The 18,454-nt window shown below is 40.3% G+C and overlaps 1 protein-coding gene across 4 annotated transcripts in view; it reads left to right on the top strand.

Annotated features, from left to right (window-relative positions):
* Positions 1-17,004, top strand: part of LOC110527657 (RNA-binding protein 39) — a 62,351-nt gene extending 45,347 nt beyond the window's left edge. For all 4 annotated transcript variants that reach the window (XM_021609075.2, XM_021609073.2, XM_021609074.2 and 1 more), the window contains 5 exons: positions 15,303-15,389; positions 15,702-15,810; positions 15,989-16,094; positions 16,180-16,258; positions 16,378-17,004. In XM_021609075.2, coding sequence (XP_021464750.1) covers positions 15,303-15,389; positions 15,702-15,810; positions 15,989-16,094; positions 16,180-16,258; positions 16,378-16,478 — 482 coding nt within the window. In that variant the 3' untranslated portion in view covers positions 16,479-17,004. The remainder of the gene's footprint in view (positions 1-15,302; positions 15,390-15,701; positions 15,811-15,988; positions 16,095-16,179; positions 16,259-16,377) is intronic.
* The last annotated feature ends 1,450 nt before the right edge of the window (positions 17,005-18,454 follow it).

Here is an 18,454-nt window from a genome sequence, read left to right on the forward strand (position 1 = left end):
GAGAAGCAAAGAGCAAAGTAATATTTTGATGAAAATGAACTTAATTGAGTCATTTGCACTGCTGGTATGGAGTAAATAAAACGAGGCTGCATTACACATTACAATGGATGAGCCCGGACAGCTTTTTTTTGTGTGCTGCCGAACCAGTGGCTGTGCATGTAGGCAGTTCAGGAGGAGAGACAAAGGCTTTTTCCCAAAATATATTTTTTTAAATAATTCTAAATGTAATATCGTGCGCGCGGACTAGCCTATATATTCTGTTCCGTTTGAGAAGGGGAGCGCTTTAGATGGTAAGTAGGACCGGAGGTAAACTTTGATAGCTTGCTACTACTATAATTGATATGATTAAAAACAAAGTTTCTTGCTCATGATGTATTTATCAGAGTTATTGACCTCACAACAAGCCAGATTCGAGTAACTAACATTGTGGTGCTGAAACTTGAAGTGGCAGCGTGGCGAAATCTAGCGGAAATCGACAGCTCATCAAATCAAATTTTATTGGGCACATACACATATTTAGCAGATGTTATTGCTGGTGTAGTGAAATGCTTGTGTTCTAGCTCCAAAGGTGCAGTAATGTCTAACAATTCACAACAATACACACATCTAAAAGAAGGGAATTAAGAAATATATAAATATTAGGAGGACGAGCAATTTCAGAGGGCATTGAGTAGAATACAGTATATACATATGAAATTAGTAAACATTATTAAAGTGATCAATGATAACATGTCCTATGTACATTGCATTTGGAAAGTATTCAGACCCCTTGACTTTTTCCAAATGTTGTTATGTTACAGCCTTATTATATGTTAGTGATCCCTCTAAATTACATAAAGGGGTGCCCCAATGTTTGATACTCGGCCCACTACTGTTTACAATGTATATCATATACAGTGCCTTCGGAAAGTATTCGGACCCCTTGACTTTTTCCACATTTTGTTATGTTACAGCCTTATTATAAAATTGATTAAACACCCCAACCCCAATAGCTATTTTCAGGTCTCTCCAGAAATGTTGGTTTGGGTTCAAGTCCGGGCTCTGGCTGGGCCACTCAAGGACATTCAGAGACTTGTCCCGAAGACACTCCTGCGTTGTCTTGGCTGTGTGCTTAGGGTCGTTGTACTATTGGAAGGTGAACCTTCGCCCCAGTCTGAGGTCCTGAGTGCTCTGTAGCAGGTTTTCATCAAGGATCTGTCTGTACTTTGCTCCATTCATCTTTCCCTTGATCCTGACTAGTCCCCCAGTCCCTGCTGCTGAAAAACGTCCCTACAGCATGATGCTGCCACCACCATACTTCACCGTAGGGATGGTGCCAGGTTTCCTCCAGACGTGACACTTGGCATTCAGGGAAAAGAGTTCAATATTATTTATCATGGTCTGAGAGTCTTTAGGTGCCTTTTGGCAAACTCCAGGAGGGTTTTTTACTGATGAGTGGCTTCCGTCTGGCCACTCTACCATAAAGGCCTGATTGATAGAGTGCTGCAGAGATGGTTGTTCTTTTGGAATATTCTCCCATCTCCACAGAGGAAGTTTAGAGCGCTGCCAGAGTGACCGTCAGGTTCTTGGTCACGTACCTGACAAAGGCCCTTCTCCCCTGATTGCTCAGCTTTGCCGGGTGGCCAGCTCGAGGAAGAGTCTTGGTGGTGCTGTCTCTGAGCTCTATGGACAATTCCTTTGACCTCATCGTTTGGTTTTTGCTCTGACATTTACTGTCAGCTGTGGGACATTATATGTGACCAACTGGCTCAAATCGGTGTTATGTAGAGCTACAAAATGGAATATCATACACTGCATTTTTGAGGAACAATGGGAAAGTAATTCTGCTTTGAAAGATGATAAACTCGTATAATCACTTTTGAGAAAATGGCCTTTGAATGTTTTGGTACCTACTGGAGAGCTCTCCTTTGTCTACACCCATTCAGCATTGTTTACACCCTCTTAAGCCAGCCCCACCCATCTCTATAAGGATTCACATGTGAGCTCATGTGCTAAACAGTGAGTAGTATAGTAAAGATTAGGACTAAAAGTGGTAAAAGTAGTAGCCTACAATAAGGACAAATTCCAGGTAAACAAAGTGTCCAGATAAAAATATTTTATAGATATCAGATGATGCTTACCCAGACACACTTGTCTAAATTTGATGGGTCATGTGAAAGAAATGCTTTAACCTACAGCCACATTTTGCCAAGTGGATGGGTCTCTACATAAGGTGTAAACGGTACAGCCAAATGGGTACTTGCATAGTAGCAAAATCAGAAATAGATGGTGTCAATATAAAAATAATAATATACCATATGTACAAGAACAATATCAGTGATAGATGAGGTAGTTATATACTTACAATCAGGGGTAAAGTGGCTGAGCAGCAGGATAAAGAAAAAATAGTAGCAGCAACGTATGAAATCCAATATTATTGGTCATATGCACGTGTTTAGCAGATGTTATTGCGGGTGAAGCGAAATACTTGTGTTTCTAGCTCAGACAGTGCAGTAATATCTAACAATTTTATAACATATACCCAATAAACACAAATTGAAGTAAAGGAATGAAATTAAGAGTATATAAATATATGGATGAGCAATATCCGAGCGGCACAGACTAAGATGCAGTAGAATAGAATACAGTAGACATAAGAGATGAGTAAAGCAGTATGTAAACATTATTAAAGTGACTAGTGTTTCATTTATTAAAGTGGCCAGTGTATTCAAGTCTATAGGCAGCATATAGGCGGGAGACTAATGTGATAGTGATGGCAAATGTGCTAGTAATGGCCTAGTGGTGTGTGTGTTAGGAGAGAGTCATTTGAATAGAGGCACTGCAGATAGTGCTGATGACGGGTCCCTCCGAACCACACATGATCAAGGGAATCTATTTTTGGAGATCCTGTTTCTGTCCTGCCCATGACTTTGGTGCAGGGCATTTGATGTCCAGATCCTCTTCGTTGCAAAACTCCCTGATCTTCTCAAAAACATAACTATGTCTAGCTGTGTCCAGTCCAGGTGGTGCTTGTACAGGCAGATCATCTATGGAAGGATGATCTTGCGCAGCAGCTGAAACCTGGTCCGACTGAGTCGGAACACTCCTTGGTGACAAAAACACCAGGCTCCAGAGCATCGACGCTGTAAAACAGGAAATAACCAAAACATTTAAGACATTACATCCTTGCGTAACATCAATTCACCTCCTAAATTTAAATAACCTCATACAATGCAATGAAAATTATATTCAGCTGAAGTGCTGGTACTGCTTGAACTGTGGCAGCGGCCTGAAGTACGGAGTCAGGTGTTGTTGCCAGCAATCTCAGGCAGTGTTCACTGGTCTTTCTGAAGTGCTGCTTGATGAGCACCAGTCAGGGGGCAAACTTGATGTGACCTGTGATCAGGAAGTGATGGTCCAGACTGATGGAGCTTGTGTGTGGTCCGCCAGGCCCAATACCAGAGCACAAACCTGTTCTTGTTTTGGCTACTACAGTTGCGAGGAGTTAAAAAGTAGATGGGACCTAGCGGCAGAAGGATAGTGCACTTGCAAACAACAAAATTACATTAAGTTAATGAAAAGAAAATGTAATGTAAAACGTAATATTTTTTTATGCATCATTATCATGTTAGTTTCACAGACCAGCAGCACTGCATACAGAAACATCTTGTAAACTGGAAGTTAAAATGATAACACGCAGCCCGACTACACATACCTCTGGAAAATACAGAAATAATGTGAGATCAATAAAAGTAGTGCCAATCATGTTGGAGGTCAATTAAATAATCAAAATGTGTTGTTTATGCTTTACATACCAAGTGTTGTCATCGATTCCTTGTAGAGACGCCACACTGCTGCTTTTGTCACGTGGGATGGCAGCAGCTTTCCACCAAAGTGTTTGTGTCCTGGGAGGAGAGTCAGGCGTGTTCTACTAATGCTGAAAGATAAATTCCAGATACAAATATTTTGGCATTATTATACAATAGATAGCCGTAATCACCGTCAGACACACCTGGCTAACTTGGTGGGTCATCATCTGGCGAAGTGGAGTCTTTTGTTTAGACATGCTAGCTAAACAATGAACCATAATCCTAATCCATAGAGTACTAGCAAGACAAACCAATTGTCATAGCTAGCTAAAGTTAACCAAATTTGTTCAATTTTTTGGCGATGTTTACTGACACAGACCATATTCAAACGATGTTGAGCGTTCGTAAATTAAGCGGTTATTCTACGCTCAGGTACACAGACGAGAGTGCTCTAAATCAGTTGTTGCAGTGACTGTCTATTGAAATGCATACTTGCATACTGGAGTCTTTTGTTTGGCCCTAATGTGTCTGTTACATCTTCTTTTTACCATCACCCACTGTCCTGGCACTACGTCATGTCCCCCCTCGGGTGTTATTCCCCAAGCCTCTTTTACTTGTATGTAATAGTTAATAGTTAAGCATTGTGTCACTCATAAAGTGAACGTCTGCTTTTCTCAAATCTAACGTGCCTGGTAGTGACATGGGTCGACCTGTGACGACCCCAAACAGACTCAACCCTGTGGTTTTGTTATGTGTTGCCCGTATACTAAATAATACAATGCATCCGGCCATGCAATCCCTCCTTGATGCATCTTTGAAAGTCTCTCTTTCAAAACTTAATTTTTGCGTTCTACCTGCCCTCTCGATCGAGGATGGTACGGGCAGTGTAGTTGCCAGTCTATGTTCAGAAGACAAGCTACGTCCTGACACACTTTTCCTGTGAAATGAGTGCCTTGGTCAGAATCTAATAGTTCTGGAAATCCCCATCTGGGAATGATTTCTCAGTCAGAATTTTAGCTGTGTGTGCAGTTCCTTTTTTTGTAGTGTTGGCTTCAACCCATCATGAGAAACGATCAACAACAACCAGCACATCTTCATGTCCTTTACATTTGGGCAGTGTTATTTTGTTAAGCTGTAGATGTCTGAAAGGTCCTGGTGGGGCAGGCGCTCGTCGTGTCTGTACTTTCCCTCGGCCCTTGGTGTTGTTTTCCATACAAATGTTGCAATTCGCCACAACATCCTCAGCCTCTTTCAGCACACCAGGATTCCACCATTTGCCCACAAAACGGTGGACTATCTTGTCCACACCAATGTGTGCCAAAGAGTAGATCTGTGTCACCAAGTAGGGTAAGAGTGCATTTGGCGCTACACATCTCAGGTTGTATTTCCACACACCTTCTTGATTGAGTTTGCACCCTGCAGCCATCCATTCCCACACTTTATCATTTGGTGCACTGCTTTGGATGTTTCTAATGTGTTGCAATGTATCCAAGGTGTATTTCCTAATCAGGTTATGTGACAGCCAAATCATTACCTTTACTCTCGTCTGTAAATATTTTTCCATGTGCTTTCATTTTCAAAATTGCAACTTGTCCAGGTAACTGGAGAGCATTCAGTAGAGCCATCACCTCTGGTCCATTCTTCACAGGAACTCCCAGCGATGTCATGAATCCTCAGTTTTTCCATATTTTCCCTAAATCCTGGGTAACGCTCAAAGCATACCTTGAGTCTGTGTAGATATTAGCTGTTTTTCCTTCAGCCGGTTTGCATGCGTCTGTCAAAGCCACCAATTCTGCCACCTGTGTTGATGTTCCTGCAGGTAACGTGTCTGTCACTATCACATTGTTCACTGTAGTAACTGCCCAGCCTGCCTTCCTCACACCCCTCTACACAATGCTTGAACCATCTTTGTAGAACATAAACTCAGAGTTTTCCAACGGATGACTTTTAGTAAACACATCGGAAAGCTGTTTCATATGTCTTCCCCCCCACTCCTGTTGCTCTCATCTTCTTGCCCGTGTACTGAGGACATATATATTTTGCATAAGATATGGGCAATACAGTGACTTCAGTGCCCGTATCTACTAAACAATCTACTGCAAAGTTGTTAACCATCATGTTCACATATATTCCATCCGATTTCATATGTACACCAGCTGAGATGGGATGTAAGAGGGGGTGTGTTAGTTTACCTCCACGACATCCAGCAAACTCCCCTGCTGACTGCTAAGCCGGAGAGAGCTTCATAAATTTGCACATCAGCATTGTGTCGTTGGGGCTGTTGTCCTGTGTCCATTTTCCCTTAGACAGACCATGCTTCTCCTCGCCATTTCTCATAAATATTTTATTTTCCAACATTCTCGATGCCAGAAATCCAGCAATAATGACATACACCAGGTTTTTCTTCTGCTGAACGAATAATGTTGACCTGACATGATGACTCCTTGCTGTCCCCAGTCCACCTGACTGTGCTGCTGCTCCAGTTTCAACTATTCTGCCTTATTATTATTCGACCATGCTGGTCATTTATGAACATTTGAACATCTTGACCATGTTTTGTTATAATCTCCACCCGGCACAGCCAGAAGAGGACTGGCCACCCCACATAGCCTGGTTCCTCTCTAGGTTTCTTCCTAGGTTTTGGCCTTTCTAGGGAGTTTTTCCTAGCCACCGTGCTTCTTCACCTGCATTGCTTGCTGTTTGGGGTTTTAGGCTGGGTTTCTGTACAGCACTTTGAGATATCAGCTGATGTACGAAGGGCTATATAAAATAAATTTGATTGATTGATTGATTGAATGTTGTTGGTTTCACTTAGAACCTGCACAACTCTGATGACAGCAGGTTTATTGTGTTGATTGATGTCTCTGTCCAGTTGTGACAGCCTGTCGATGATGTTGGCGTAGTTTTGTTTCTCCCAATCAGTAGTTGTGGAAAAAAAAGTTTTTCGCAAATCATTGTGTATGGATTGCACCATCTGATGTGTGATTGCCCATTTTTGGAGGAATTGAGTGCATCTTCATCTTCCATGTCAGGTAACCCTCTGTGTCTAACCACCTTTGCTTTGAACCTTTCTTCAAATTCAGCAAATGGTTGTTTCAGTTTTTGGACACATCTCTCCCCAATTGGTGGTTGCATTGGTCAGACCCTTAACTTATTGGTGACGGGGCAGTATTTTCACGTCCGGATGAAATACACGCCGAAATTCAACTGCCTGCTACTCATCTCCAGAAGATAAGATATGTTAGTAGTATATTTGGATAGAAAACACTGAGTTTATATTGGGAATCCAGATTTCTAAGGGACCTTCTTGCAGTTCCTATTGCTTCCACTGGATGTCAACAGTTTTTAGAAATTGGTTGAGGTATTTCCTTTGTGTAATGAAGAAGTACGGCCATCTTGGACGAGGATAACTTGAAGTGTACTGATAGAGGCGCGTGACCAGAAAGCTAGCTACAGTTTGTTTTCCTCCTGTATTGAACACAGATCATCCCGTCTTCAATTCTATCAATTATTTACGTTAAAAAATAACAAAAGTTGTATTACAAAAGTAGTTTCAAATGTTTTGGCAAAGTTTACAGGTAACTTTTGAGATATTTTGTAGTCGACGGAATTAATCGAACAAAATGACCATTTGTGATGTTTATATTGGAGTGGCAACTAAAGAAGCTCATCAAAGGTAAGGTATGAATTATATTTTTATTTCTGCGCTTTGTGTCGCGCCTGCAGGGTTGAAATATGCTTCTCTCTCTTTGTTTACTATGGTGCTATCCTCAGATAATAGCATTGTTTGCTTTTGCCGAAAATACTTTTTGAAATCTGACATGTTGGCTGGATTCGCAACAAGTGTAGCTTGTGTCCCACATATCCCAGAGAGGTTAAGGAAATAATGTATGGCTCTCCATCCATCGGCCAGATCTTGCTTTCCACCACCCACAGCTCTATAAAACTTTACGCCATGTTCACGGTTGTTCAAAACAAAGGCTAATAACTGTAACCCATCATAAGGATGTAAATTGTAGAGTTTCTTATCACTTCAAATGGTCCCACGTCTTCATACCCACTTCTCGTGGATGCTTCAAAGTCTTTGACCATTCATCCAACTGTTTTGGAGATGCTGATTTATGTGTGATTACTGTCACTGGAGGTCTGTCTTCACTTCCTTTAACAGCCTGTGTTCTGGTTGGCCTAAGACATCGTTCCTCAACGCTGTCAGAATCTGTTGACTCAAAGCCAGGCAGTGCTGACCAGATGCCTGAAACCCGATCTGCCTTGCACAATTCAATGTGAGGGTAGATGGAGGGAACAGAGAACCCACAGGTTGGGGTCAAATCTAGCCTTCAATATCGCTTGTTTCATAGTCTGCTAATCATCATGATCTACTTTTACATAATGATGTTCAGTGGCAAAGGTAATAATGCTCTCAAGAGAGCGGCCTTATGTGAGCTTAGGGAAGAGATAGTTGCTTTTCTCTGCGATTGCCGCCACAAGAAAGCCAACACATACATAATCTAGCATCAGGAGGATTTCTAAGGGATGTGAAAGATTCAGCAGACTGCTGACATTACACTTCTGGCTAAAATATTACTGTAGCTCTGCTGGAGTCACTTTTATTAATATCTTTGATACCTTCTTGAAATAGAAGATCCTCTCAAGGAATGACGGAGTCCATCCAAATCATCTTGGCTCCTGGTCTCTGTCCACGCATTTCAAGGCTGTGTTGATACAATGACTGGTAAATGATCCAAGACCAACTCAGTTAATCCCTACCATTGTGACAATGAGTCGTCATAATGCTGCATCAAATGTACATGATCTTAGGGGCATTGGCAAACACAATGTAAGTCGTTTAATTTATGTACCCCTAATTGCACCTAATACATCTGTTTATCCTACAGCTATTGTAAGCAGTAATCATGAGCCTATAAACAGAGTTACATTGTTAGCACTGAGGCGGTGTGCAATAGTAAGAAGACCACTTAGTGCAGGGTGAGCTGCATAATCACTCCAATGTAAATAACATGAGTAAGTCTACCTCTGATAAGCTTCCCAGTAAAGCATTAAAAACAATCAAGCAACCCAGAAAAGTGCTAAGAAACAAGGTCCATGAAGTCAATAACTTGCTTGTAACAGGTGACATTCATATTCGGACTATCTCTTAAACTCACTTAGGTAATACATTTGATGATACAGTGGTAGCAATACATGGTTATAACATCTACCGAAAAGACAGTAATGCCGACGGAGGCGGTGTTGCGGTCTATATTCAGAACCACATTCCTGTAAAGCTTAGAGATTATCTAATGTTAAATACAGTTGAAGTAATATGGCTACAGGTTCATTTGCCTTACCTAAAGCCCATTCTGGTGGGAAGCTACTATAGACCACGAAGTGCTAACAGTCAGTATCTGGATAATGTGTGTGAAATGCTTGATAATGTATGTGATATCAACAGAAGTATATTTTCTGGATGATTTAAATATTGACTGGCTAACATCAAGCTGCCCACTCAGGAAAAAACTTCAAAGTGTAACCATTGCCTGCAACCTGGCAATGGAATCAGGTTGTCAATTCAACCTACCAGGGTAGTTACAAACAGCACAGGAATTCAATCATCAACTTATATTGATCACATTTTTACTAACGCTGCAGGTATTTGCTTTAAAGCAGTATCCAAATCCATAGGATGTAGTGATCACAATATAATAGCCATATCTAGGAAAACCAAAGTTCCATAGAGAATAAGAGGTCATACAAGAGGTTTTGTAGTGATTCATACACTGCTCAAAAAAATAAAGGGAACACTAAAATAACACATCCTAGATCTGAATGAATGAAATATTCTTATTAAATACTTTTTTCTTTACATAGTTGAATGTGCTGACAACAAAATCACACACAAATTATCAATGGAAATCAAATGTATCAACCCATGGAGGTCTGGATTTGGAGTCACACTCAAAATTAAAGTGGAAAACCACACTACAGGAACTGAGAAGTGGTCTGTGGTCACCACCTGCTGAACCACTCCTTTATTGGGGGTGTCTTGCTAATTGCCTATAATTTCAACCTGTTGTCTATTTGCACAACAGCATGTGAAATTTATTGTCAATCAGTGTTGCTTCCTAAGTGGACAGTTTGATTTCATAGAAGTGTGATTGACTTGGAGTTACATTGTGTTGTTTAAGTGTTCCCTTTATTTTTTTGAGCAGTGTATGTTGATGATGTAAAGAATATTTGCTGGTCTGTGGTGTGTAATGAAGAGCAACCAGACACTGCACTTGACACATTTATGAAACTACTTATTCCAGTTACTAATAAGCACCCACCCATTAAGAAAATTACTGTAAAAACTGTTAAATCCTCCTGGATTAATAAGGACTTGAAAAATGGTATGGTTGAGAGGGATGAGGCAAAATTTATGGCAATTAAGTTTGGCAGCCCAACTGATTGGAAAACATACTGCAAATTAAGAAATCATGTGACTAAACTAAAAAAAAGAAAGTACACTATGAAACAAAGATAAATTATATAAAGAATGATAGTAAAAGCTTTGGGGCATCTTGAATGAAATTTTGAGGGAAAAAGCCAACTCGGCTGCTTCATTCATTGAATCAGATGGCTCATTCATCACAAATCCCACTGATATTGCAAACTACTTGAATGACTTTTTCATTGGCAAGATAAGCAAACTTAGGGATGACATGCCAGCAACAAACGCTGACACTACACATCCAAGTATATCTGACCAAATTATGAAAGACATGAATTGTACTTTTGAATTCCGTAAAGTCAGTGTGGACGAGGTGAAAAAATTATTGTTGTCTATCAACAATGACAAGCCACCAGGGTCTGACAATCTGGATGGAAAATTACTGAGGATGCTGGTAGACGATTTTGCCACTCCTATTTGCCACATCTTCAATTAACCTGTAGTGACACCCCATCCCGTGAACGGGACCGTTGTCATCATCTGACACTAATTAGCATAACGCAACGGACGTAAATCTTCCTAGAAAATCTTCCTATTCATGAAAATCACAAGTGAAATATATTGGAACACAGCTTAGCCTTTTGTTAATCACCCTGTCATCTCAGATTTTTAAAATATGCTTTACAGCCAACGCTAGACAAGCATTTTTGTAAGTTTATCATAGCCTAGCATAGCATTATGCCTTGCTAGCAGCAGGCAACCTTGAAATCAGAAAAGCAATCGAATAAAATTGTTTACCTTTGATGAACTTCGGATGTTTTCACTCACGAGACTCCCAGGTAGACAGCCAAAGTTCATTTTTTCCCAAAATATTATTTTTGTAGGCGAAACAGCTCCGTTTGTTCTTCACGTTTGGCTGAGAAATCGCCCGGAAATTGCGGTCACCACAACGGCGAAAAATATTCCAAATTAACTCCATAATATCGACAGAAACATGGCAAACGTAGGTACATTCTTGGCCATCTGAAAATACAATGATGCTGTCTTTGCTAAAGTTTGTGCTTGCCGAACTGACTCTGCTCAAATACTAGAGAATAGTGGGCCTGGAAACACACACGATTGGTAGGCATTGATGTCGATAGATCCCTTTCATTTCTGAAAAATAAGCAATATTTTAGTTCAAATGTATTTTCTTTTTAGAGCTTTGTCGTCAAATAATGATCATGGCTATTCCTAGCCTTTTTACTTTGGGAGACCTGTACACATTCAGCCCAATGTAGTGTGAAGTAGCTAGCTAGCTAATCAGATGCATCAGAAATGTAACAGAAGGTCAATGATACATATAGTTAGGGCTGTTACCATGACTGTATTACAGCCACACCAGCGGTCACGAGTCAAGACTGCAGTCAAATTCCACGTGACCGTTTGCTTCCTGCAACACTAACTCAAAAAAGTTCTGGGACACTGTAAAGTCCATGGAGAATAAGAACACCTCCTCCCAGCTGCCACTGCACTGAAGATAGGAAACACTGTCACCACTGATAAATCCACTATAATTGAGAATTGCAATAAGCATTTTTCTACGGCTGGCCATGCTTTCCACCTGGCTACCCCTACCCCGGTCAACAGCACTGCACCCCCCACAGCAACTCGCCCAAGCCTTCCCCATTTCTCCTTCTCCCAAATCCAGTCAGATGATGTTCTGAAAGAGCTGCAAAATCTGGACCCCTACAAATCAGCCGGGCTAGACAATCTGGACCCTTTCTTTCTAAAATGATCTGCCGAAATTGTTGCCACCCCTATTACTAGCCTGTTCAACCTCTCTTTCGTGTCATTCCCAGCATTTCCATAGCAATTGACATTTCACATGATCATGAAAGAGACCTTGCATTACTCTAGAGACGGCTTCACTACAGTGTCAAATCAAATTTACTTATAAAGCCCTTCTTACATCAGCTGATATCTCAAAGTGCTGTACAGAAACCCAGCCTAAAACCCCAAACAGCAAGCAATGCAGAGGTAGAAGCACAGTGGCTATGAAAACTCCCTGAAAGGCCAAAACCTAGGAAGATACCTAGAGAGGAACCAGGCTATGAAAGGTGGCCAGTCCTCTTCTGGCTGTGACGGGTGGAGTACAAATGTATTCCCTACAATATGTTATTATTCCCCAATGTCCCTATTCTGATATCTTCCCCTTGCTTGTTGTAAATATATATAAGCTTGTAGACAAATACATAAAAAAGATAGGCAAACAATAAACACATTCAATTATAAAACAGTTCTCGACAATAGAGAGAAGAGAAAAGAGAGAGTGAGAGAAGAGAGCGAGATCAGGTGTGTGTATGTATAAGTCTGTATGTGTAAGCAAGCATGTAACTGAGTATGTGTGTGTTCATATCCACTTAATAATGTTCCCATACTTTCTTTTTTTCGTAACCTGAAGTCCCTGTAGAATTTAGTACAGCCATGGTGTTATGGAGCTGTCTCGGAATAGCTGTCCATCTATAAAGAGTTTGTCCACAATGAGAAAGGCATGCTTAGCCTTCTCCCTTTGTTGCCTTTGTACCGGATACAGTCTCTCATGATGTTCGATTATCTCCCTTGGAAATTGGTCATTGAGACAAAAATTTGGTCCCTTTAAGCTGCCTTCCCCTGCTTTTGATCAGCTCCTTTTGTTGGTAGTGTTCAAATTTTGCGATGATCGGTCGTGGACCCTTGGTCTTGTTGCTCCGAGCTCCAAGTCTGTGTACTCGGTGGAAAGCCACCTTGTTTCAAGTCTCTATAGGAAGTTTCAAGGCGGATTGCATTAATTCTCTGATCCCGCCCCTCTGGATTATTGGATGCGTCCTCAGGAATTCCAGAAAAAAAAATATTTTCAAGCATGCTACGACTTTGTATGTCTAGCGACTCCTTCATTAACCCATTTTTCCTTGAGTAGACAATCCATGTTGGAATCGTGGATTTTTACCGTGGCTGTGAGTGCCTTGTTTTCTCCTTGGAGCGTGAGAATTTCACTCTGGCTGAACTCCAAACTCCCCCTCAGCCCTGCTACCTCCTCATACAACTTTTCCAGTGTTGCATGGATTCCAGCCAGAGCACTAGCCTCTACTTCAACGGGAAGTAAATCATCCTTGTCTGTAGATAAATCTGTTTTTCTTTTTTTTGCCGGGTTAAAGTTATTTTGTGAGGTAGTCGGATCTTTCCATGGTGAGAGTATGTTGTTCTTCCATAGCGTAAAGCTGTTGGTTCTCGTCGATTTTCCTCAGGATCTCCTTAGTATCCAGATTGGTTCTTTACTGAAACCAGTTGTTTTACGAAAGATAACAATGAGTCTTTCCCACGACGACAACAGGTGCCTGTAGTACAGCCAGCTATCACTTGCGGTATTCACGCAAAAAAATGGAACACAAACTTGCAGTCCCAGCCGTAAAGGCTAACCGCGTCGTGAAAACCTTAGCAACAAAATGTTATTTCTGATTAAAATCGATTTAATGAAACAATTTTAGTATAAACAACAAACCGAGTGTAGACAGTACAATGTTCTGTTGCGCACTCTGATGACATATCTGATGACGTATATCCGTCTCTCAAAATACCCAGATCATTTACAGGTGATGCTCAAAGACGATCTGGGCTTTATAATACTCTAATGTACTTGTCCTCTTGCTTAGTTGTGCACCGGGGCCTCCCACTCCTCTTTCTATTCTGGTTAGAGCCCGTTTGCGCTGTTCTGTGAAGGGAGTAGTACACAGCATTGTACGAGATCTTCAGTTTCTTGGCAGTTTCTCGCATGGAATAGACTTCCTTTCTCAGAACAAGAATAGATTGACGAGTTTCAGAAGAAAGTTATTTGTTTCTGGCCATTTTGAGCCTGTAATCGAACCAACAATTGCTGATGCTCCAGATACTCAACTAGTCTAAAGAAGGTCAGTTTTATTGCTTCTTTAATTAGCACAACAATTTTCAGCTGTGCTATCATAATTGCAAAAGGGTTTTCTAATGATCAATTAGCCTTTTATAATGATAAACGTGGATTAGCTAACACAACTTGCCATTGGAACACAGGAGTGATGGTTGCTGATAATGGGCCTCTACGCCTATGTAGATATTCAATACAAAAATCTGCAATTTCCAGCTACAATAGTTATTTACAACATTAACAAAGTCTACACTGTATTTCTGATCAATGTTATTTTAATGGGGAACAAATGTGCTTTTCTTTCAAAAACAAGGACATTTCTAAGTGACCCCAAACTTTTGAACAGTAGTGTATGTGGATACCAAAATATGTTTCAATTTCAATCGTTTTCTGGAAAAAATTGTGCATTATTTGAAAAAAGTGCAAGGGTGCCAATATCTTTTCAACAGAAAATAAATCTTGTCTTGGTCAGATTTGAGTTGAGCTAGCTAGCCCAGTTTGAATGCAAATCCGAGGTTCAGTAATTTTGGGCTGGTTTCTAAGGTTATTTTGGTGTGGCAGGTATCCTAGTGGTTAGAGCTTTGGGCCAGTAACCGTACGGTTGCTGGATCGAATCCCAGAGCTGACGAGGTAAAAATGTGTCATTCTGCAACTGAACAAGGCAGTTAACCCACTGTTACCCCAGTAGGCACTCATTGTAAATAATAATTTGTTCTTAACTGACTTGCCTAGTTCAATGAAGGTTAAAAAATATTAAATAATGTTTTCCGTTTTTGCCTGTTGGCTCTCCAAAGTTCCCAATTTCTTTGGGTTTGATTGCGCAGCTGCCATAACTGTAAGCTATACACTAGCGAAAGCGAAGACTCTTTGGCCCAATATATATTAAATTGTGTCAGCTGAGCTCATAGTGGAACTCATCATTCATTATGTTATTCAGTATGTGCAGCACTAAATCTGGTGGGAATACTGAACCGACAGGGAAAATGAATGGAGCGGTTTCCAGGCAGGCTGGTGGGGCAAAATTATCACAGATGAATCACATTCGTGACTTATTATAACTTTTGAGTATTAAAAAATACTAAAAGCTACATAATTCAGCTTTAAGAACCGTGTCATAAAGTGTGAACAAGGACGAATGTCAAGCCCAATGTCTTCTGTCTTTCAGGCACGGGACTGCAGATTCCCCCAGCAGCACAGCAAGCCCTGCAGATGGGTGGGGCCATTGCTATTGGTGCCATGGCCGCTGTATCAGGTAATAAAATGATGATTAATTGGACAAGCCTATCTGACTGCCATTATTGCTTTTCTCTGAGCTATTTGGAGAAGGCTAATATCATCCAGCATTGATCAAATCTGTTGGTTTGCAAGTAAGACACTGATTGGTTGATTTGGTGTGAGGAGCTGGTCTGTTGTGAGACTCGTGTCAGAATTAGGCTGAACTGAACATAAATAAATAATAAGGAACATTAATAAATGTAACATTTCTAGCACATAGTTTAGTTATTTTAATGTGATATGATGCATTTTTACAATTTAAATTTTATTTTTATTTTTTTACTTTTAGCTGCCATGAATCCTGCCATGAATATGAACATGAATACAGCTATGAACTTGCCCTCACAGCCACTTGCTACACACTGTTTCCAGCTGTCTAACATGTTCAACCCTCGGTCGTAAGTATTTAACATTTAATCAAGTTGTTCAATCTAGCATATTCGTATCCCAAGGAGGCCAGCTGATGAAAGTACACAAACTTAAGACTTCTTAGACCTTAAGATGTTATTTGTTCCCATAGACTGGTTCCCAATCACTAGTCCTTTGTGGGTGATAATTTCCCATCTGATTTTACAGTGAAGATAACCCAGGCTGGGATGTTGACATTCAGCATGATGTCATTGAGGAATGCAACAAACATGGAGGAGTTGTGCACATATACGTTGACAAGAATTCCACTGAAGTAAGACTTTTAAGTGTATTTGAATGGTTTTGAAATGGTTGCTGTCTTAAATAGCAACTCAATAAAGTTATTATAATTTTTTTAGGGCAACGTGTATGTGAAATGTCCATCCGTTCCTGCTGCCATGGCTGCAGTAAACGCATTACATGGTCGATATTTTGCAGGTAAGAGGGACTGACTAAAGAATGTGGTACTCAATTATGAATTGTCATTGACGCAGTCATTTAAAAATATATATGTTTTTTTCTAAACTGTCATAATATCCTTAACATTTTCTTCACAGGTAAAATGATCACAGCGGCATATGTCCCTCTCCCAACATATCACAACCTTTTCCCTGACTCTGTGAAGACTACCCAGCTCCTGATCCCTCTTGCTCACTGATGATCTCTCACAGCAAGACACGAAAAACCCAGATTGGTGGGACACTGTATAATAGATTTTTTTCCCCTTCAATCTTCTCTCTTTAAAAGTTTGACATTTTACAGTCTGTGGTCGTTTTTTCATTCCTGCAAGTTATGGCAGTATGTTTTTATTTTATGTTAGTAGATGGAAGTAAAATCTTCTGTTTTTTGGCTTTCCATATGCAAAAAATAATCCAAGCTTTACTTGCATAGCCACGTTCAAACATTTGTTGGGCATTGAGGGTGGAGTTTCAGCCAGTCTGGTTAATCTGGACAATTTACCATTTTATATTTTGTGAAGCTTATTCTTGTTCATACATTCTTGTGCTTGAAAGCTTTGATGGGCATGTTGTCCCTGATGTAGTGTACAACTTACAGTTGAAATCGGAAGTTTACATACACTTAGATTGGAGTCATTAAAACTTGTTTTTCAACCACTCCACAAATTTCTTGTTAACAAATTCAAAATATTATAGACCTCCACAAGTCTGGTTTATATTTGGGAGCAATTTCCAAACGCCTGAAGGTACCATGTTAATCTGTACAAACAATAGTACGCAAGTATAAACACCATGGGACCACGTAGCCATCATACCGCTCAGGAAGGAGACGCGTTCTGTCTCCTAGAGATGAACGTACTTTGGTGCGAAAAGTGCAAATCAATCCCAGAACAACACCAAGGACCTTGTGAAGATGCTGGAGGAAACGGGTACAAAAATATTCACAGTAAAACGAGTCCTATATCGACATAACATGAAAGGCTGCTCAGCTAGGAAGAAGCCACTGCTCCAAAACCGCCATTGAAAAGCCAGACTACGGTTTGCAACTGCACATGGGGACAAAGATCATACATTTTGGAGAAATGTCCTCTGGTCTGATGAAGCAGAAATAGAACTGTTTGACCTTAACGAGTATCGTTAAGTTTGGAGGAAAAAGGGGGAGGCTTGCAAGCCGAAGAACACCATCCCAACTGTGAAGCACGGGGGTGGCAGCATCATGTTGTGGGGGTGCTTTGCTACAAGAGGGTCTTGTGCACTTCACAAAATAGATGGCACAATGAGGTAGGAAAAGTATGTGGATATATTGAAGCAACATCTCAAGACATCAGTCAGGAAGGTAATGATTGGATGCAAATGGGTCTTCCAAATGTACAATGATCCCAAGCATACTTCCAAAGTTGTGGGAAAATGGCTTAAGGACAACAAAGTCAAGGTACTGGAGTGGCAATCACAAAGCCCTGAAATCAACCCTATAGAAAATTTGTGGGCAGAACTGAAAAAGTGTGTGTGAGCAAGGAGAACGGCAAACCTGACTCCGTTACACCAGCTCTGTCAGGAGTAAAGCTGAAATAAATCATTCTCTCTACTATTATTCTGACATTTCACATTCTTAAAATAAAGTGGTGCTCATAACTGACCTAAAACAGGGAATTTTTACTAAGATTAAATGTCAGGAATTGTATAAACTGAGTTTAAATGTATTTGGCTAAGGTGTATGTAAACTTCCAACTTCAACTGTAGATACCCAGACATAAGAAAAGAGGATGTTGAATCTTTTTGGAAAGCAAAAATAAAATTCAAACATTGCAGTTTTGTTTATACATCAGAATATTTTTGGCCATTGTGGAGAGGTTGGAGTCTGTTTGATTGAGCTCGATGAGCTCTGGAAACGTAATGACTGACTTAGAGACCATTTGGTTTTTCAGTATATGTTTTCTAATCAAGATTAGATTTTATAAAGACCTTTATTAAAATGTATTTTAGTTACACTCAAGTAGTTTCTTTCCTTGCTCAATACTGTCTGTAGCACATCATTCTATGATCCTCCCATTTGGTATAAGCATACATAATATACCCACAAAATATATACACTTCTAAGAAAATCAAAAACTTAATTGGAAAAAATGTCAATGCTGATGAGACGAATCCCAAAACTCAGAGTTACGGATTTACTGGT

Source organism: Oncorhynchus mykiss, chromosome 7, assembly GCF_013265735.2.
Source record: "Oncorhynchus mykiss isolate Arlee chromosome 7, USDA_OmykA_1.1, whole genome shotgun sequence".
In the NCBI taxonomy this organism is placed as follows: domain Eukaryota; kingdom Metazoa; phylum Chordata; class Actinopteri; order Salmoniformes; family Salmonidae; genus Oncorhynchus; species Oncorhynchus mykiss.